Source organism: Equus quagga, chromosome 2, assembly GCF_021613505.1.
Source record: "Equus quagga isolate Etosha38 chromosome 2, UCLA_HA_Equagga_1.0, whole genome shotgun sequence".
Taxonomy (NCBI): domain Eukaryota; kingdom Metazoa; phylum Chordata; class Mammalia; order Perissodactyla; family Equidae; genus Equus; species Equus quagga.
Genome location: NC_060268.1, coordinates 156,480,613 through 156,502,493, shown reverse-complemented (window position 1 = coordinate 156,502,493; position 21,881 = coordinate 156,480,613). Strand labels below are relative to the sequence as shown.

Genomic DNA, 21,881 nt, shown 5'->3' with positions numbered 1-21,881 from the left:
AGCTGATTAACAACCTTAATTCCATCTGTTACCTTAATTACCCTTTGCCATGGAATTTAACATATTCACAGATTTTTGGGATTAGATTGGACATCTTAGGAGGGATGGGCATTATTCTGCCTACCTCAAACAGTTTCCTTCATTCTGAGATTATATCCTTTCGACTTTTGTGGCATTAAAGTTCTCTTTCTTTCTTTCATAAAACAATTGTGCTAATAGTGTGATTCTTTTTTAAGTATTGGTATATAGGGAAAAAAAACTTGCTAACCCTTTGAATCCTGGGTAGGTAGTATAAAATCTTGTGACTTTTTTTTACTGATCACTTAAATGAAAAAGTCTAAAAACAAAAAAAAATTCTAGTGATGAAAGATTTGTATATTTCAGAATCTACGGAAGAAAACAATAAAAGTCAGACAATCCAATAGAAAAAATGACCAAAGCTTGAATAGACAATTCACAAAAGAGGATATCTAAACAGCCAATAAACCTACAAATGTGCTTGATTACAGTAGTCATTAAGGAAACGCACATTAAAACAGTGAGATAGTACCATTCACCCACTAGTATAGCTAAAATGCAAAAGGCAGACAATATCAAGTGAATGTTAGAAGAATGTGCAGCAACTGGAACTCTCATATGCTCCTACAGGAAGTGTAAAATGGAAAACAAGTTTCATAGTAACTACTAAAGCTAAACATTTCATACCCTATGACCCAGCAATTCCACTCTTAGGTATATACCCAACAGAAACATACACTCATTTTCAAGAAAATACATGTACATGACTATTCATAACAGCACAATTCACAGTAGCCAAAAACTGGAAATAAACCAAACGTCCATCAACAATAGAATGGCTAAAAAATTGAAGGATATTCACACAGTGGAATACTGCCCAGCAATGAGAATGAACATACTACACCTAACAAGAACCTGAAAGAATCTTCTTACAAACAATGTGGGACAAAAGACGCAGAAGCTAACGAATATATTCTAGAGTGGTTCCATTTATATACGGTTAAATACCAATAAAGGTAAAACTAATCTATAGATATTAGATAATGGTTACACAGAAGTGATCAATAAGTAAAAATTCAATAAGATCTATACTTATGATTTGTACACTTTTTGTATATTTATCTTCAATAAAAAGCTTACATAGACATAGACATATGCAAAGTACACTGGAATATTATTCTTAAATACAAACTGGATTCAGTCCAAACTCCCAGCCTCCCAATCTATCTTTTCTTTCGTCTGCTATTAACTTTATTTTCAAGTCATACCTATCTACTCACCCTGTGCCTGCCCATCTCCTCATCTTCCGGCCTTTATGCAAACTAATCCCTCTTCCTGGAACTGCCCACCTCAGAAACAAGACTGTCAAAATCTATCTATTCTACAAGATCCAATATGAAACTTTCTTCTTCCACAAAGCTTCCAAAGATCTCTCCAGTTAAAACTAATTTCCCCTGCCTTAACTTCTACAGCATTCTGTGCCTCTAATTTGGCATTTACCAAAGTGTGCCTTAAGAGATATTTATAAATGCCTATCTTCTCAGTGGATTGTGAAGTTCTAGAGAAGAGAGAAGTTTTACTTTGTATCTTCATCTCCTCCTGCCCCCATAAGCACCTCCCTCCACATGTAACACAAAGTTCTGCACTCAGTTTACATTCACATTTTTATCAAATCATGTTGCACGTCAACTATCCTGGCCTCATTTTCAGTTGTCAACCCACTGATTTTGTCGAGTACTATTTAACAGGAAAATGCAGTGCTCCAGCACAATTTAGGAACATGCAGTCCTAAATTTCCAATGAAAATCTTGGATACATATAGGAGTTTAATGGTGTAAATTATTAATACATTACACGCGATAACTTAGTTTTAAATGAACTGAGAGAAAAAAACAGAGAGAGACGCTTTTTAAATAGATATGACTAACAATAGCTCATTTTCCAGTTAAAAAAATGAGCTCAGGGGCCAGCCCTGTGGCTGAGTGGTTGGGTTCACATGCTCCACTTCGGTGGCCCAGGGTTTCGCCAGTTCAGATCCTGGGCACAGACATGGCACCATGCTGAGGCAGCATCCCACAGAGCACAACTGGAAGGACCTGCAGCCCTGCAGCTAGAATATACAACTATGTACTGGGGGGCTTTGGGGAGAAGAAAAAGGAAAAAGAAAGGATGGCAACAGATGTTAGCTCAGAGCCAGTCTTAAAAAAAAAAAAAGAGAGAAAATGAGCTCAGAGTGAGGTATCTGTTCAAGCCACCACTGGCCAGTAAACTAGCTACATTGTAGTCCATGATCAAGTTCAGGTCTTAATCTGGGGTACTTTCTTTATGCATATATACACTCAATATACTAAATTTTAATTTTTTTGATTAGAAACAATACATATTCACTGTAGAAAATCTAGAAAACATTAAAGAATGCAAAGAAAAGAAAAATCACCTAAGTAATGCTTTTTTGTGTGTTTACTAGTACTTTTTCAGATGTCATTAAATATTTTGACATATTACCCATAATCCAACAATTCACAAATAACCACATTGACAGTTAGCGTAGTACTTCCTCAGTACAAGGATTTACTCATCTGTGCTGCAAAAACACTATCCACATGCTACAATTCCTAGATGTCTGTTTCCATGACTTTTCAGCAAAAGCCAGAAGAGTCCCTCAGAAGCTGAAAATATCAGCACCCTATCTTTCCAGCCTTAAGTTTAGTGCAGAAAGGGATTTAAGAGCTCCACATCTGCTACCAAGGGAGTTGTTAGGACATTATGTCTGATCTCCATTCAAATACTGTTACAGTTCAAACTGTTACAAATGCCATTGGAGTGATATCAACCTTATCCTTTTCAAGGACAGAAGAATACTGTTGCAGTATTGATGAATTTATCAGGGCATCGCTATGAATTAAAGTTAAGAGTCTGATTATTTCTTTATGACTTTTTTTCCCCTACATAACATGATGTAAAGATATCTGCTGTATTAAACTGTGATTCTGGAAGTATCCAACCAACAGGTGTTGGTTATAACCAAAATGAGAAACCGCATCAGGATGGTGCCAACAATGGAGAGCAGAAAGCAAGCATAATAGTTGTCATCATAAGCATTTTATCATCCTTCTATGAATTAAGTGGACTAGATTATTAGAGATTATTGTTACCGTAGATTACTGTGCAAGTTACTCCCTCCTCCACTCCTTCTATGGGCAGAGTGTACTTTCCTGCCCCTTGACTTTGGGCTTGACCATATGACTTGCTCTGACTAATGGAATATTAGCAAGTGTGGTACAACCAATGATTGAAAGGCACTTGAACAACTGGGTTTGCTCTCTCTTGCCTTGCTGTAGCTATGAGAAGAGCTTTGCCTGGGAAGTCATTGCCTCTTTAGTCCGAGTCCCGGAATAACATGTAGAACTGTCCCGAGAGAGCAGCCAAGTCCAGAGTTATCTAACTAAGCCCAGTCTAAATCATCTGATACTAAGCAAATCCACATATTCATGGCAATAAATATCTATGATAGTACATCATGACATTTTGTGGTTCTTTATTACTCAGCAATAGCTAACTGATACAATGATACTGTGATAACTATAAAATCTTACTCCATTTCCTCAGTAATTCAAACGATCAGAAAATCTATATGTAAGTCTGGACAGTAACTCTTCCACTCCAGCCACCACCTGACTAACAAAGAAATATGCTATCATATTCCATTATTTCTCTGCTCTTCAAGGATGAACTATAGTATAAGCGAGGGTCTTGAGTCAGACTACCTGGGTTTGATCTCAGGCTCCTTGCCACCAGGGTGATTTTGCATAAGTTACTTAACCTCTCTGGAATCAGTTTCCTCATGTGAAAATGGAATAACAACAGTACTGAATCTATTTCACAGGATTATTGGGAGGATTAAATGAAATAATATATGCAAATAATTTAGAACAGCATATAGCAAACACTAAACAAATAAATGATAGCTGTTAGCTGTTATTCATGGCTGACTATATTTTAAAAAACAAACAAAAATTTTAAAAAATCAACTCTCCTACTTTACTGTGCTTATCCTGTTATTGACACAGTCAGGTCAGGTCATGTCATACACCTGGGAATAGGAAGGCAAGTACACCCTGAAGGGAGAGCCAAATCTCAGGAAGGACCAAGGCCTCAGCATGAAATTCCAACTCAAAAGGTTCATCTTAGGAAGGCAGGAATTCTCTCTCAGCTCTGTGGCTTTTGCTCCCTTGCTCCCCACCCCGACTCTCGTCACATATGAAGGCAATCCAGGAACTATGATGGTAATGCCTCAGAGAACGTAAATCACATTTTTAGTTCAACATTACTCTCATATCTATTCCACTGTTATTATCTCTGAGTCTTCTGTAAAATGTTCTAGCTATGTTTCAGTCAAGCTTTGGGAAACTAAATGGAATTATCCAGAGATTCCCCAAGCACAAGGTGAATCTTGTGGAATACTAGTTGAAACAATAAGATCCCACGAACCTTTCCCATAGAGATTTTTTCCCCCTCCATCACCAATTTTAGGATGCTGGGATTGGTCTAAGGAAAGAAGCAGTTTTCTTTATAGTGACCAAGTTGTTAAATATTAGTAAAAATTTTCTATTTCATCCTCAATGAATTCTTATTATACATATTAGAAAGCACTTCCATGCTGTATTAAAATGCCGTGAGAAAGCACACGGGATTTTAAAATATTTTAATACCACAAAGATTCTTCTTCTTTCTTCATTCTCATTCTTTCTTTTTTTATCGTAATGCCACAAATGTACCTACACATGATCAAGATCTTACATAGTGTCCCATCTCCCTTTAGCAAGGGAAAACATTCTTATTTGATTCTTTTCTTTGAAGATTTAAACAATATACAAATAATAAAGAGTAACATGAGGTCTCTTTTGAAAGTTCACTTTCTAATTTAGCAATAAAAAATTTCTGACAATCATTCAAAGTACAAGAATTTTTATTCCACATCTAATAATTCACTTCCAATATCTATTATATACATCTATTACAAACGTGAATCAAGAAAATTAGCAAAAAGAATTATCACTAATTTGTAATTTTATACCCCAATATCCATATAAGAATATCCAGAGGGGCCCGGTGGCGCAGTGGTTAAGTGCGCACGTTCTGCTTCAGCGGCCTGGGGTTCCCTGGTTCGTATCTCGGGTGCGGACATGGCACCACTTGGCACACCATGCTGTGGTAGGCGTTCCACATATAAAGCAGAGGAAGATGGGCATGGATGTTAGCTCAGGACCAGCCTTCCTCAGCAAAAAGAGGAGGATTGACAGCAGTTAGCTCAGGACTAACCTTCCTCAAAAAAAACAAAAACAAAAAAGACTATCCAGAAAAGAACCTGAACACTAATTTAAATTGAGAACAGGTAAGATCTACATAGAAACTCTGACAACTTAAATTAAGAACCAGTTTCAAATGTTCATCCAACCAGCTAGTAATCAACTTCACTGATTTAAAGAAAGGCTCATCACAGTGAAAAATCTGAGTATTTATTTTAAAATATAATTTCTCGCTTTTAGAAACACACACTTCTCAAGCAAATAAGAAAAGTTACTGAATCATATTAATTCACCCAGTATTATCTCTACAGTGACATTAAGGCAAGTCATGCAGGAGATCATGTTAGTTCCTTAACAAGTTAACCTCAAAAAAGAGATGCCTCCAAAGCATTCACTATTATTATCTACAAATCTGGCTGATCCCATTTGTATTTTTAGCCCGAACATCCAACTAGAACAACATCTATAGAAGCCAGTCTCAAAAGGGCATGGCCTCCAGCAACGTCCCCCTCTTTGTTTATGTATGCCACTCTTTTTGTCTACAAGTAGAGATTATTTCCCCTCCCTCTGACTCTGGGCTGGCCTTGACTATCTTTGAGAAAAGCAACATTCTCAGACTTCCGAATTTACGGCTTAAGAGAACTGGCTGATTGGCTTCTATTTCCTGTCTCCTGGAATGCTCCTTCTTAGAACCCAGGCACCATGCTTTAAACAAATCCAAAGACCATGTGGAGAAAGAGGCCCACATAAAGTAGGACTTGAAGGCCTTTAGCACTAGCTGAACTCTCAGCCAGTGGCCAGCCATGTAAGTGGGGCCATTTTAAACATTCTAGCCATACTGGCACCCCAGCCAATACCAAGTGAAAGTGAAAACCCATCAGTCAACCAGAGATTTGAGAGAAATACTAAGTTGTTTTTTAAGCTACTAAGTTTTGGGGTTGTTTGTTACATAGAAAGTTACCTTTTATACTGTTTCACTTATCCATTAACTGGATAAAAAAACATTTTACATGCCCTAAAATTATTTCATCCAAGTTTCAAATTTTTCCCCAGTTCTGATCCTGAGACTATCTTGTGTATTTTTTAAAATAAACCTTAAATTCATCCCTCAACTTGTCTTTCCATCCCCCATATAAATATATCTTTATAAAATGGTGCCTACAGTCCCTCAATCATTTTCATTTCTCTTCTCAGGTCCTCTTCTGGTTCCCATGTATCTTTTCTGAATTATAATTTTGCTGGCCAAGGAAGTATTAGGAAAGGTCCTTGAGGACCTCCTAAAACTGAATGAGATTTTAGCATATAGGTTAGTTAATGTAACTACTGCTTTAATATCATTTGCTTCTAGTACATTCCGCTTAAATTATTTTGACAAGTAACCAAGGGTAAACTTTAAGTCTAGACTATGTTTGAATTATGTTCAACTCTGAATTAGTAGTCTCATTAATAAGATTTTACTGTAAAATTCCTAATCAAAGCACTACATTAGTGTGGTAATGAGAAAAATTCATGAAGGAGAAATATCCATTTTATGTTGGCATTTTAAACAAATTTTACATTTTCTTAAACTGGAAATCAGGGCATCCGTACAAAAATTGCCATTCACAATTCACAAGTGAGGGAAGAGGTAAGGCCAAAACACAGACAAATACTATACAAAAATTTCAATTTGAGGGGCTGGCCCCGTGGCCGAGTGGTTAAGTTTGCGCGCTCCGCTGCAGGTGGCCCGGTGTTTCATTGGTTCGAATCCTGGGTGTGGACATGGCACTGCTCATCGGGCCACGCTGAGGCGGCGTCCCACATGCCACAACTAAAAGGACCCACAATGAAGAATACACAACTATGTACTGGGGGGGCTTTGGGGAGAAAAAGGAAAAAAATAAAAAAATCTTTAAAAAAAAAAAAATTTCAATTTGATTAAAAGGATAGCCCTTCCATGTGTACTGTGCATTAATCACTTGGTGCAAGCCCAAATGAAATACCTTCCTATCTCAAAATTGACTCTGAGGAAACAGACATGTTATAGCAGGGTAAATGGGACCAAAGGCAAGTTGTGACTTACTCAGATTCATAATAAGACTGTTTCTGAGCTGAGAAAGAATACCAAATCTCTAACTCTCCATTCTCTGCTTCAATTATTAAGGCATCATTCTCGGTGACCCTCTTCCAGTTGGCCTTTTCTCAAACAGCAGCCACAATAACAGGCAAGGTCAAAAATGAAAGCAACTAAAATTAAAGAAAAAATTGGCTTCTCCCTACGGAAGCTGACTCAACATTTAACAATGTGTGGTGCCCTAAAAGCTGCAAACTACTACATGGGCACCTCCATGTCCACTTTAACTCGATCAGGAGACCATTATCAAAACATAGCTCACTGGGACAAAGCAAAGATCAAGTAGTTGAGAATGTTCTTAGGCTGAGGTCTAATGGGGAGTAAAGAAGAGATGATCTCATAATGTCACTTTATGATCTGTAAATCACACATTATTCCATAAATCTGACAAAAGTGCCAAGATTAGGATTGAGTCAGCCTTTAAATAGGAAAACAAAAATAAGCAGCTGCCACTTTTCTGACTTAAATTTAGAAGCTGGTTGTAGATATAAAGCACCTTCTTACTTCTAAAGTCCAAAAAATTTTCAAAGTTCTCTTCTTAATACTTTAGAATTTAAACATTGGGCAAAAGTTCAAGTAGCTTCTTCAGGCCTAATGGAATTTTGTTTATGATATACTCCAAATTTGGTTAGGGGTTTCTTTTTCTTTTTCTTTTTTTTGAGGAAGATTAGCCCTGAGCTAACATCGCCTGCCAATCCTCCTCTTTTTGCTGAGGAAGACTGGTGCTGAGCTAACATCTGTGCCCACCTTCCTCTACTTTATATGTGGGACGCCTGCCACAGCACGGCTTGACAAGGGGTGCATACGTAGGTCCACACCTGGGATCCAAACTGGCGAACCCTGGGCCACCAAAGTGGAACGTGCAAAATTAATCACTGCGCCACCGGGCGGGCCCCATGGTTAGATGTTTCTGAAAGCACTAATACAAAATAAAGTTTTAGTAAAAAAAGTATTCTTGTAAATGGGGCAGTTTAAAGCCTAAATTCAATTAGGTTAGTGTCCATATTTATTTATATTTGTTTTGGTATTTCAGGAAAAGACACAAAATAGCAACTATCTAACAAAGAAATAAGATTTAGACTGAAAACTTATAATTACTTCTGAAAAAGCAGGACTAGATCGTAAATAATATCAATGCCCCTATGGCCACCTGTTAAGACAGAAGTCTATGTATCCCATCATTCTTTAGCTGTAACCATAAAGTCTGGTTTTACACCTAGGATATCCAAGAACCAACAGATTAAAAACATCAAATATCAGACTATACGAATTTGCCAAAGATACACATAGCAAAAGACAAAGCATGATACAAAGTTAAAGAATTAGGTTCCAAAGGATTTAAAAGCATCCACAAAATCCAATCCAAGCTCATACTGTGCTTCAACCTAAAACTGATAAGTAACCACCAATCCTGATATCTCCCATTCTCCACTATCTACATTCCCCCTTTTATCTCCTGAATTTCTCTACAGATTTCATCAGTTCTTATGGGTCTTGGGATTCTAATCTATATGGCCTTTCCTTTCCCAGAAAGTGATACAGCATCTGGCCCCCACATTTTACTATCTCTACAATTTAGCAATATTTTTGTTTTGTTCTCCCTATTAGATAATAGTTTTGCCCCCAATCTCCTTTACCCAGGTTTTCCTGATCACTCAACCTCTTGCTTTTCCTCACCTCGTCCTTACTACAATATTTAGCCTCTCCTGTCAAAATAGAGTATGTATCCCTTTTCTGACATCTGTAATTCTCGCTCATAGTTAATACCCTCTTCCTTTCCCAGAGACCGTCACCATGGCCCTAGGTCCTCGTCCCCAGTCCTTATCTTCCTAAGTAAGGCCTCTTCCTTTCCAGAGTTTGTCAACATTAGTTTGGCCAAGCTGGGATTGCATCCTGAAGGCAAAGGCTATCTCTCCCCCGTCATTCTACAAGTCTCCCACCAGCCCTGGCTTTCTCTCCGCCACCCCTAGATCCATCAGCATCCAGTCCTGCCCGTTTCCCCCCATCCCTACTTCCAATATCTTTCCTCTCACTATCCCGCGCTCCCCTTCTCCACTCCTGAATGCACCCTCCCCGGGCCTTACCCGTAACAGTGACACCGGTAAGGCCCTGTCCCCGGCCTCACGGCGTCTCTCCTCCGGGCTTCCTCCGCTCTTCAGTAACTGTCCCCACGCCCCTTTCCCTTCAGGGCCCCGCGCGCCGCCCAGATCCCCCTCCCCGATTAAGCTCCCGCTGTCACTTGGCCTCTCATCCACAAGATGGCGGAGCTGCTGCCCCCACCCCCGGGTCCTCTCCTCTATCTCTTCCCGCCTCCCTGGAGCTCCAGTCCCGTCCCGTCCCTTCAGCCGACCCCGCCGCCGGCCTCGGCCCAAGGTCCCGTTGCCCCCTCCTCCGGTGGGCGGGCGACCCAGGCCCGAGCCTCAGCGACGCCGCCAATGCCACTGCCTCCACCGGTCCCCGGCCTGCACCTTCTCCTCACCATAAACTTCAGCGCTTTCTCCTGCAGCACCGCTTCGGCCGGGTCCATAATCGCCAGGGGCCACTGGCTCTGCACTCCGCCGGGGCCGCCCCCTTGGTGCCAGGCCGCAGCCAACGCAGCGCCCGGATCCCGCCTCCTCTTCCTTCCCCCCGCCCTCTCTTACCTTTCGGGCACCGGCAGGGGGGCTAGGGAAGACCGGCTATTCCGTGCGCATGCGTGAGCCCGCTGGCTCAGGGGATTTGTAGTTCTGGAGCTTCTCGCAGCAAAAAGTGAGTCCACGCCACGAACTGCAACTCCCGCAGTTCACTGCGGCAGGGTCGCCGGACCGACGAGCCAAAACTAAACAACTTGCCCGCAAGCAGAGAAAATCAGCTGATGGGAATCGTAGTTTACACCGTCTACGGGAGCTGCACAGCTGTCTCCGTGGTTACCAAGAGACGCCAGTGGCTGCTTGCCTGGCATTTGATATCAAGATGGCGACCAGTGCCTCACCTGTAGCCCAAATACTGAAAGAAACTGTGAGAGGACTCAGCGGTCCTAGGCCCTCCCTAACTGTAGTTTTAGAGAACTAGACAGCCCCAAATTTCATATTTCTGGCGTCTGCGGGACGGATTTCGACCCAGAGACGCTGGGCCTATGGGCACCTGGCAAGACTTCGCAGATCAGCGCAGAATTTCAAGGTCCTGCTAAGCCGTCGCTCCACATTTCTCCTGAGGACCTTATTTTCCCCCACGGCAAGTCAGGGCCTGGTAGAACTCGCTCACGAAATTCTCGATGTTTAGCGCTCAGAAAGCATAACCTGCTACTGCTGACCCTGAGATGTGCATTAAGGGTCAAACAAGTACTTTTTAAAAGGCTTCAGTGGTAGAATATAATGGCCATCCGGCATATAAAGCATGTAAGTATTTAGTCTGGCCTTGAAAGGGACAATATGAATTTATTTTGGAAATTGGGTATACTCTAGGTGGAAAAAAACACTAGGGTTGTGCTAAAAGTGATAGGCTTATACAAAATATCTGAATTTATAAAATAAGCTAATTAAGGAAATGCTTTTTCACTTATAGGGAAAATTTCCATTGTAAACTATTTATTCATTCGTTCATTCAACAAACTAAGCATATAACCGTGTGCAGACATCCCAAGAAATGAGGATTCATTAGTGAACATGATAGACCCAGTCTTGTGGAGCTTACAATTCTAGGATGTTAATACTTTGTCATAGTCATCCCTATGTCTACAAAACTCAGCACAATACCTAATATATAATAAGTTTTCAGTTAATAGAAAGTTTTACTTTTTAATTTCCAAAAAAATTCAACACAAGTACAAAATGGAGAAGACTTAAAACTCATTCATATGAAAACTATCCCCAGGTTTTCATAGGACTAAGGCAGTATGTGACACTGTTGCCAAAAAAGCTAAAGGAGTCCTAGGCAGCTTGAAGAGTAGTGTCTGGGAATAGAGGCTTATGGTCTTATTGAAGTACTTTGTTCAGTTATGAGCACCATGTTCTACAAACATCCTATGCAGGAGCATAGCCAAGGGCAGTATGACCAAGAGAGAAAATATTGGTGGATGCTTACTCTAAAAAAACAGCGCCTAGGAATAACACAACAACTAAATTCAAGTGTTTGAAAGTATTGAGAGGCATATGTATGTAGCTCCTTAGGGCAAACTCGGACCAATGGTGGGATAATAATAATGGTGATGATGATAATTACAGCTATCACCTCATTAGCTCTTTGTGCCAGGGACTGTATTAAGCATTTTGCTTTCATGATCTCTAATATTCATAGTAACTCTGTAAAACAGGTATTATTATCTCTAATTCGCAGATGAAGTAAATGGAACTGATAGAAGATAAACAACTTGCTCAAGTCATACAGCAAATTACATAGTCAGTATTCTAACTCAAGTCTGCTTGACCCTAAGCCCTGTGCTATTTTCACTGAACCACACTGCAGTGACATAGTACTCAGACTCAGAGCTTTCTGGTAATCAGAGCTGACTTGACAGAGGAATGGACTACCACATTCCTGAAAACATACACAGGCAAGATGACCATCTGTCAGGGGTATCGTCTAGGGGGTTTCAGTTTGGATGGGAGGTTAACATATTTTTTTTTTAAGATTTTATTTTTTCCTTTTTCTCCCCAAAGCCCTCCAGTACATAGTTGTATATTCTTCGTTGTGGGTCCTTCTAGTTGTGGCATGTGGGACGCTGCCTCAGCGTGGTTTGATGAGCAGTGCCATGTCCACGCCCAGGATTCGAACCAACGAAACACTGAGCCGCCTGCAGCAGAGCGCGCGAACTTAACCACTCGGCCACGGGGCCAGCCCCGGGAGGTTAACATATTTTAAACTCTAAGATTCTATTCTGTTGAGAAGTCATTTGTTTTACTTTGTTACCCATAGAGGAGTATGAAAATATTGACTGATGAGGCTGGCAGTCAATGAAGGTCCTCACTTTTTCCAGTCACGTAAAGGTAAGAATTAGTAAGGCAGATACAAGGAGTTTTTTGTTTAGAAGCCCAACCAGCTAGATAGTTCATATGTATAGGGTTTGAAACTGAGCAGACAGGGGCTAAGTGAGAAAGGGTAAATTGTCTCTCTTGAACACTGACCACTATGGTCAAACAAACTGAGAAATCCAACTGTGAATTGCCTATGAAGCCCCTCATATCCAACATAGTTTAGGACAGTTTATTAGACTAGAAGTTAAGAGACCTGGTTCTAGCTGATCCTTTCTCTAGTTAATTGGTTGAGTTTGGGCGATTAAATGAACCTCTTTTGTCATCTGGAAAACAAAGGTCTCTGCCAACAATAAAATAAGTGCACCTATGAGCCCACTTATGGCTCAGTTGCTCAAGGAGAATACTAAATCATTAGAACCTTTAAAGTTCCACTTTACTGGAAAACTGGATTTCCAGTGTGAGAAATCACAGCTACTACTGGACATAATTTTTTCCCCTAACTTCCTAGTGTAAGACTACAGAATACTCTGACTTATCCTTGTCTATTAGTGTCTGTATCCAGCCAGTAATCTATCAAAATGTCTCTTCCAGCCTCCACCTCCCATGCCAGCCTGTTCCAGACTCCTTTCATCTTTTTTTGCTTAGTTCACTATATTCACCTCCAATCCAGTTCTCTGACTCCAGGCTCTCTCTGTCCACCTCATCTGATAATCTCTTTTAGACTTTGCTTTCATCACATTTCTTCTCTGCCCAATCCTTTTATGTCTCTCTTATCTTCTATATCGTTTTTAAATTCCTTTGTCTGGCCTTCCAGACCTTCTTAATCTTATCCAATCCTCCCTCTCCAGCCTTACTTCTCACTCTGCTTTAATACACCCCTCTACTTCAATCAGGCCTTTCTCCTACTCACACCTGCTCAGCACACTCCTGCCTCCTGGCCTTAGTTTATGGGAGTCATTTTGCTATTCTAGAAGGCTTTCCTTTTCCCATCTTGCCTACTCACCTTTCAAGATCTGATTTAAATCTTACTTTAAAGAAATAGCTGTCTAGTTGTTTATCCCCTTTTAGCGCCATAGCCTGCTCCCTTTTCCCTCCTCCCATAGGCAGTGTTTATCTTTTTGTTGGTATGGTTCTTGCAAAAGAGATCATTGTTTTGAGTGTGCTACATTTTTAACTCACAAATGTAATATTGTTTTATATATCTCATTATGTTTCATACTTCTTGCACCCAGTACCTATGGTTTTAAGATCCATTCATGTTGCTATGTGTACATAGAACCCGTTGCTTTTAACTGCTGAATAGTAGTCTGTTGGTGTGTATCCACCACGTTCTACCTATCTACTGTCCCAGCAAAACTTCCAGTTCCCAATCACCCCAATAACGCTGTAGTGATCAACCTCCTACCTGCCCCTCTGAGTGAGAATATCTTTGGGAATACATACCTAACATCATACTTGCTGGTTCATAGGCTATGAACGACACTTAACTGGACTATGTAGTGGCAAATTGCAGTACAGAAAGACCACAACAGTCTACGCTTCCACCATACACTCTACCACACTTAGCATTATCGAGCTTTTCACTTCTTTTTGCCAGTCTATATGCTTTACCTTCTCTAGGCAACCCCACAAGGATCATGCCCTTCTTTAAGCACACTCCTCTGCTCTTCTAACCGCTTTCTCCATTGTGTGCACTTATAACACATAGCAGGCCAGACCCAGAAACATTCCCCACTTGCCTGTACTTTTTTCTCATCCCATGGCATTTCTTTCTCCTATACTACTAAGGTTCTCAACCCTGATTGCACGTAAGAGTCATTTGAGGGGCTGGCCCCGTGGCCAAGTGATGAAGTTCGTGTACTCCACTGCAGGCGGCCCAGTGTTTCGTTGGTTCGAATCCTGGATGCGGACATGGCACTGCTCATCAACCACGCTGAGGCGGCGTCCCACATGCCACAACTAGAAGGACCCACAACGAAGAATATACAACTATGTACTGGGGGGCTTTGGGGAGAAAAAGGAAAAAAAATTAAAAATCTTTAAAAACTCTTTAAAAAAAAAGTCATTTGAGGAGCTTTATGAAAAATATTGATGCCCAAGCTCTATCCCCCAGGTATTCTGATTTAATAGATCTATGATAGCCATTTGGCAATGGTACTTTTAAAAGGTCTCTGATCAGTTCTTATCTGCAGCCATATTTGAGATCACTGCCTTGGAGTTTAGCTCCCCAGTGCCTTCTTGCTGACCTCTGGCTATCCAGAGTCCCCCTCCATGCCCCTCTTGCTTTCCAAACTCTAGAATTACCGCCCCCCCCAAAACTAATCTATTTTCCAAGGATAGCCAAATGAAGCTCAAGGTTGAATAGAAGCAAAGTGATTAACTGATTAAAAACCCATCAACTATTTGAATATCTGATAGGCTTAATCCTAGGATCAAGAGGTCCAGTGGAAGTGGGAAAGGTTTTTTGTATTTTAGTTAGCAGGAGAAATACTGTTTTAGTTGGAGGGCTAAATAAAGAATTTTTCCCCTTTTCCCTCACTTCCTTGTCCTCATAAAAAGTCAAGAATCAGTTCCCTACTTTTTTGTTGACCTCATTGGGGCTTTATATTCTCGTGCCTAAGTGGAACAAGTCATTATTAACAGTGAACTGTGATCCAGATTAGGTTCCCTCAACAGAAACTCCTACTGTCACAGGCCAAAGCCAACTTTGTCTGGATAGAGCACTCAGTCCCCTTCAGGTCGGCTCTGTGGAGTGGGGATGGGGTGGGGTGATTGATAGTGGGGCTACCGGAAAGAGTGTTCCAGGCAAAGGTAAGTGCATTTTTGATGATGCAATCTGAGAACCAAACCAACGCTAGTGTGACTTTAGGGGAAGAGTGGCACCAGATGAGACTGCAGAGGACAATAGCATGGAGTTCTATAGGCAAGCCATTATTTAGTTGCAATATGCTTGTCAGGTGAACCAGCTGACATCCTTTCTAACTGGGGTCAGTGCCTGTGCCTTACCAGCTATAAAATATCTTGACTTTCGCCCCAGCTTATAAGCCAAATTAAGGAATTTGGACTTTATCCTGAGGGTTGTAAGAAACTACTGAAAAATTTTAAGCAGGGCTGCAGCGTGGTTAGCTTTGTATTTTTAGAAAAATCATTTGTGGCTGGAGACTGGGAGAAGGATTATGAGGTTGCTGAAATTTTCCTGAGAGAGATGATGGAGGCCTGATGAGGGAGGTGATGAGAACAGAAAGAAGTAGATAGACTCCAAAGATACTGAGGAGATAGAATCTGTAGAACTTGGTGATTGATTAGATATGTCATGGATGATGTTAAAGGGATGTGTCAAAGATGACTTCTAGGTGTCTGGCTCAGGAAACAGGATGAATGAGGAGTGCCATTTTTTGAGACAGGGAACACAATAGAAGGAACAGGTGGTGGGAAGATAATCAGTTCTTTTTCAGACATACTGTTTCAAGGTGCCTGTGAGACTTCCACATGGATTCAGACTTTGAAGAGGCAGATGGATATTTGAAACTGAAGTTAGAGAGAAAGGCCTGGGCTCCAGGTAGATATCTTTAGCATAAAGGTGGTAATTGAAGCCCCCTTCCCCAGGAAAGGATGACGTCACCCAGGAAAAATGCAAGCAGTGTAAAGAGCAGCAGATCTTGGAGAGAGTCCTAAAGAACGTTAAGATTTACAGGATGTTGCTTATCAAAGGGCAAGGAGTTGGCTGGGAGGGCGAAAGGGGTAAAGGGGCACGTATGTATGGTGATGGATGGATGGCAACTAGACTTTTAGTGGTGAACACAATGCAGTCTATACAGAAGCTGAAATATAATGATGTACACCTGAAATTTACATGATGTTATAAACCAATGTGACCTCAGTAGATAAAACTAAAAAAAAAAAAAATGTTTACGGGATAAGCAGAAGAAGAGGAGCCAGCAAAGGAGCCCAAGAAGTGACTAGAGAGGCAGGAGGAAAATCTGGCAAGTGCAGATCATGGTGGGAAGCAGATGCCATACTGCAGTGAGTTGAAGAGGGAAGCTGAGGAAATGGAGACTGTTGAGTCTCGTCTTACAAAACGAGTTACTGTCAAGGAAAAGAGAGAAAGGAGAGCACAGTAGTTAAAGGTAGAAGCTGGGGGTCTAGCAAAAGTGGTTATTGTTTTGTTTGAAAGCAGGGAGACTTTAGTCCAAAGGAAACTGAAGAGGCATGACACTTAAATGCAACAACTGACCTCTGATAGGGCCCTGGAATAACACACATATACACTGACACACAGAAGAGAAAACAGCTGTAAAAGATAGTAGTGGGACAACGAGGAAAAAACTGTATATGGGTTGTATGTTAGATAATAGTATTATATCAATGTTAAATTTTCCCGAGTGTGATAATAGTATTGTGAGAATAAGAGAATTCAAGAATGTCCTTGTTCTTAGGAGATACATCCTGAAGTGTTTAGGGTGAAATGTTATGATACCTACAACTAACTTTCAAATGGTTTAGGGAAAAATAGTGTGTGTTTGCGGAGAGAGAGAGAGAAGGAAAGAGGGAGAGAACTAAAGCAAATGTAACAAAATGTTAATAATTGGTGGATCTAGGTGAAGGGTTATGGCTATTCTTATACCCTTCTTGCAACTTTTTGAGGGTTTGAAATTTTCCAAAATAAAAACCTGGGGAATAAAAAGAAGTGAGAGACTTGAGCATATTTAAATGCTGTTGGAAAGGATCCGTTAGAGAGAGAAAGTTTGAAGATAAAATGAGAAAGAGAGAGGGGATAATGATGGAGGCAGGTCCTGGGAAAATAAGAGTGTATGAGATCTGGATGGAGGGACTAGTCTGCAGTGACAGAAAGGAAGGAAGAGAGTACGGGTGTAAAAGCAGATGGGGTATAGAGTTGGAGGAGAAAGGTTGAGGAAGCCCTTTCTAATGGCTATTAGAATAGGCAACTAGCAATCTCTGCCACACAAAGAAATGAGATTTTGCATTTTCTGCTCTTCTGGATTATGTTTATCCCCTTTCTTTCATTCATTAGCACAGACAATCAAAAAGTAGCTTTCTTTAGATTAATGTTGTGCTAGACCAGTGGTTCTCAGCAATTTGTCCCCAGAGGACATTTAGCAATGTCTGTGCTCCAAGCCTGCAGCAGGAGGATGCTGTGTAGGACACAGGATACCTCCTCCTTTTTAAGGATATGTTCTAGAAGTCCAATCAAACAGTTCTGCTTTGTCTCATTGGTAACTATGTGACCTTGGACAAGTTACTTAACCTCTCTATGCCTCATCAGCAAAATGGGGACCATAATAGTTCCCATCTCATTGGGCTGCTCTAAAGATTCATAGAAAATCCTTAGGACATTACCTGGCATGTAGTAAGTACTCAATAAACGTTAGCAATTAATAGCTCTAAATTTCACATAATTTTCATATAGAATCAAGATGGGCTCGGTTTGTACCTTCTCCTTCCTGAACAATTTAGTCTTAAAACCATTATGTAGGACAGAATGACGTTGATGTTCATGCTGAGAGGTGGTCTGGCATGGAGTTTTGGAGCCCAAGTGGTGTGGTAAGGGTATCCATGTGGAGGAAGAAACCGGCAGCAGTTATAGGAGATTGGCTCCATACACAAATACATATATTCCTTAGCTCTGCCCACTAAGAGGGCCTTGGAGCAGCAATACCCAATAACAATGAGTACACTTAGCATCTTTGCTGCATGTTTTTCCCAGTTTGGGAGATTAATAAGCCTTTTGTGCTAACAAAGTATCTTTCTCGTGATTTCTTTGCTTAGATTTGTTAGACACTGTTTAACCAATAGTATTTACCACACTTCACCTTATAGACTTTAGTTAAAGTTTATGCAGGTTATTTTCTCTTTAACTGGCCTTTGTCCAGATCCCATCACTACCATTCCTTCAAGTTGATGATTTCCTTTAAGTGGCTGCTATCGTCTCCCAGACATTTCCATTATCTGAAGCAATTTTTCATTTGATTCCTCCTTTCTTCCAAAAATTCCATTTGAGGAAGAGATGACCAGGGCCAGAATTAGTTCTATCAGTGAATACTTAACACTCACTATGTGTTTATCATTCTGTAGGTAAGTAAGAGATGAGCCCTGCCTTCAAGAAGCTTTCTGTTTTGTAAGGGAAATAAAACATAAAAATATATACTAACCAGGGCTTTCTTGGCAACAGTAGGGGCTGGTATCAATCAGGGTCCTGCCACATGCAAACTTGATTAATTTGAGGAGGGTTTAATTAAGGGCCTATTTTCGAAGGTGTGGGCAGGATTTAAGGAGACCAGCAAGGGATAGTGCACACCCCTGGGCTAGCAACAGCAGGGAGCCATACCACTCATAGGCCTGAAGGGTCGGGGAGTGCGTGGTTACCAGACCCTAAGAAGGTAGCTGTGGGGAGAGAGCCACTTGACAATAGCTACGGCCTTCAAAAGGGAAGGCAGCCCTTCCACAAAAGGGAAGGCAGCCCTTCCACAGTCACTCAACGGGGAGGGATCTGGAAGGATTCATACCCCAACATCACTTTCCTCCTGCCCTCTAAGCTTCTTCTATCTCCTGTTAGCTAAACAACCAGAAGCCAGAGGGCAAGATGCAGTCCATATAGGTCGTTTTCCAGGGTGGGAGAAGATGGAGAGTGTCTTTGGAAGGGCAAATGGAAGATTTCAGCATAGGGCCTGCTTAGGGGTGGGTGAGATTTGGAATCTGCAAGGCAGTGGCGGGCACTCAGGGAGGCCCAATGGAAAAATCCAGGGGGACTTTCAACTGGAAGGAGCTTCCATGTGGGGCACATTAGTCAGTAAGTGAACAAAGAGCAATCCAGACAGCCAGGCTGTCAGCCTCTGAGAGGTCTGGGAGCAGACTGGGGCAGGAGGTGGGGGAAAGGCAGGACTTTAATGTCAGAGAATTACCCCTTAAATCAAATGCAACCCCCTCCATGTATCAAGAGACAATTTTTGATGGGAACAGCTTTGAAGAAAGGCAGGAGTGTAGAGGAGAGAGCAAGGACAGCTATACAGGAAGGTCTGGGTTTCCTATCCCGAAATATTTGTCTTGGGGTTCTGCCACAGTTGTCCCTTCTACCACTACTGCACCTGGATCCTAGGAGTCCTTTTCTCACTGGCCCAAATGCAAATGAAACCCGTTTGACTTGGTTTGTCCTTTCCACAGGTAAAATAGGCTGACATTTAAAATAATAATTTTTAAAAAAACGCCTTACTTCAGGCACCGGCTCCATGGCCAAGTGGTTGAGTTCATGCGCTCCTCTTTGGTGGCCCAGGGTTTCACCAGTTCAGATCCTGGGTGCGGACATGGCACCACTCATCAGGCCATGCTGAGGCAGCATCCCGCATAGCAGAACTAGAAGGACCCACAACTAGAATATACAACTATGTACTGGGCGGCTTTGGGGGGAAGAAGAAGAATTTTTTTAAAAAATTCTTACTTCAGAAACAATAACAAAACCAAGAGAACACCTAGAAGTAAACACACAGACACAGAAAGGAAAAAGGCATAGTGTGTGTATTTAACTTTCACTTGTGTAAACATTCAAACATAAAGGTAAAGAGAAGAATATGATGAACCTCCTTTACTCATTACTCAGCTTCAAAAATATTGACTTATGGCCACTTTTGTTTCATGTGAACCCGCACCCACTTCTTTCCCCATCCTCTGGATTATATTGATGCAAATCTCATATATATAATTTCAGCCATGAATATGTCAGTAGCTTGTAATATCTAAGGTCATAAAACTCTGTACAGATTTCTGATCTCAAAGATTTCCTGAGCACAGAATTCCTTTATCCTAATCCTGTATACAGTTATTAAATGGACACATGACTGAATGCTACTCTCCAGTCTCTGTCAGAGAACTGTCCCAGAAACGTCCTAACTGTTGGAGAGCTTCCTATCTAAACTTTATCCCCAGTCTTTCAGTTCTCCTTGCTGGTTCCGTTGCTGGGCTGAGGGTCTCCCTCATTCACAGCAGAGCCCTGGAGATTGACCCTGAGAACCACCATCCGGTTAGGCTTAGCACTGCAGCTTTAGCTGGATCAGGAGGAGAAGATGCATGTAAGGCACTTTTCCTGGCCACAGCTCATGGTAGGGACTCTATAAATGTTGGAGGGTGATGATGCTAATGATGTTGACAAGGTCCTAACAGAATCTTGTCAAGGACGTGGGTCCAGAGAAGACATAACAAAGATTCATTTACCAAAATTTGGCTTTGAAGGCTTAACTTGAATCTAAGTATGGCAGAGTAGTTTTTCTGTTTATTTAATTCGCTTTCTCTAGAACATAGGGAATTTAACAGATGGAGGGGCTCTATCACATAATACTGGAGATATCCAAAGAGTTGTAAAGCTGGGCTTTTGAAAGATATAATTGTTTTGTTATGAGGGCTCACCTCCCAACATTCTCCTCAATTCAGTCACCTGTCACTGAGGGAGTCCTTCAGAGAAGGGGCCAGACCCTGGGAGAAAGGATTGAAAAAGGATCTCAGGATGGGGTCAGGGTGGAGGTGGAAAAGGGAGAGAAGTAGCAAGTGGAAGGACATTCTCTGCCTCCCTCCAGAGTCAGAGGGCACAAGGGTCCCACACTGACATGAGTGGGAAGAGAAGCCAAATGACAGAGCCAATAAGCCACTCTTGAATCTTCAGGTCTCTTTGTAGTTATAAAACATTTTTATTCAAATCATCAATACTAGGTGGGGACTTGAGTGGCTCACAGCCAAACCCTTTGGGGCACAAACTGTGCTATTCACTCCCTTCAGTGCCAGGGGTACCGGTTGGTGCCAGTTACCTCATGAACAAAATAGTTAGCTGCTAAAACACCAATGAGACTTCTTGATTCTAACCCTCTGAGCTCCTGAACAGACCTCCTCTGTGACTCTCCCAGTGATAACTGTGAGAAACCAGAGAAAGGCAACTCAGAGTCTTCCTGTAGCCTTAGTTCAGGGACACCTCCACTGAGGAAGAACTGAGGGTTGATTCCGAAGAGTAGGTGAATAAATCCTGCTCAAACATTTCTGGGACAAAAAAAAAAATCAAAGTGCCAGTTCACACTCTTTCCCCTTCTGTACCTCACTAAGCAGTCTGAGTTTGAGTTGATGAACCTTTATTGTGCTGAAATAGAGAAAACTGTAAATTGTTCTGTATAAAAAGGCAGGCAGGGCAGAAAGCTTCCGGTGGAAAAGAAGGGATTCTGAAGGTGGAGGAGGGGGCTAAAGAGAGGCCACCGAAGTCAGAGGAGCAAGGAAGGAAGTCCTCCCTCGAGCCCAGGCATGTCTACCTCAGAGCCTTTGCCCTTGCTAGTCACACTCTGACCCACGCTGCTCTCTCCTCTCCTGACTGGTCCTCTCACCCTTCCAGCATCAGAGCACCCAGTTAGTCCCTTTAGAGCAATTGTCACAATTTATGATTAGTGTCCACTTACTCATGTTTCATTTGTCTCCCCCATGGACTGTAAGTGCCATGACATG

The 21,881-nt window shown here is 41.5% G+C and overlaps 1 protein-coding gene across 5 annotated transcripts in view; it reads right to left on the bottom strand.

Moving 5' to 3' along the window:
* The window catches only part of BTRC (beta-transducin repeat containing E3 ubiquitin protein ligase), a 163,879-nt gene extending 153,817 nt beyond the window's left edge, over window positions 1-10,062 (bottom strand). For 2 of the 5 annotated variants that reach the window (XM_046653331.1, XM_046653333.1), the window contains exon 1: window positions 9,920-10,062. In XM_046653331.1, the coding sequence (XP_046509287.1) occupies window positions 9,920-9,967 (48 nt within the window). In that variant the 5' untranslated portion in view covers window positions 9,968-10,062. Of the gene's footprint in view, window positions 1-9,524; window positions 9,632-9,919 lie in introns of those variants that run through there. The other 3 variants (XM_046653334.1, XM_046653335.1, XM_046653332.1) reach the window with 3 other exon arrangements.
* Window positions 10,063-21,881: the final 11,819 nt, after the last annotated feature.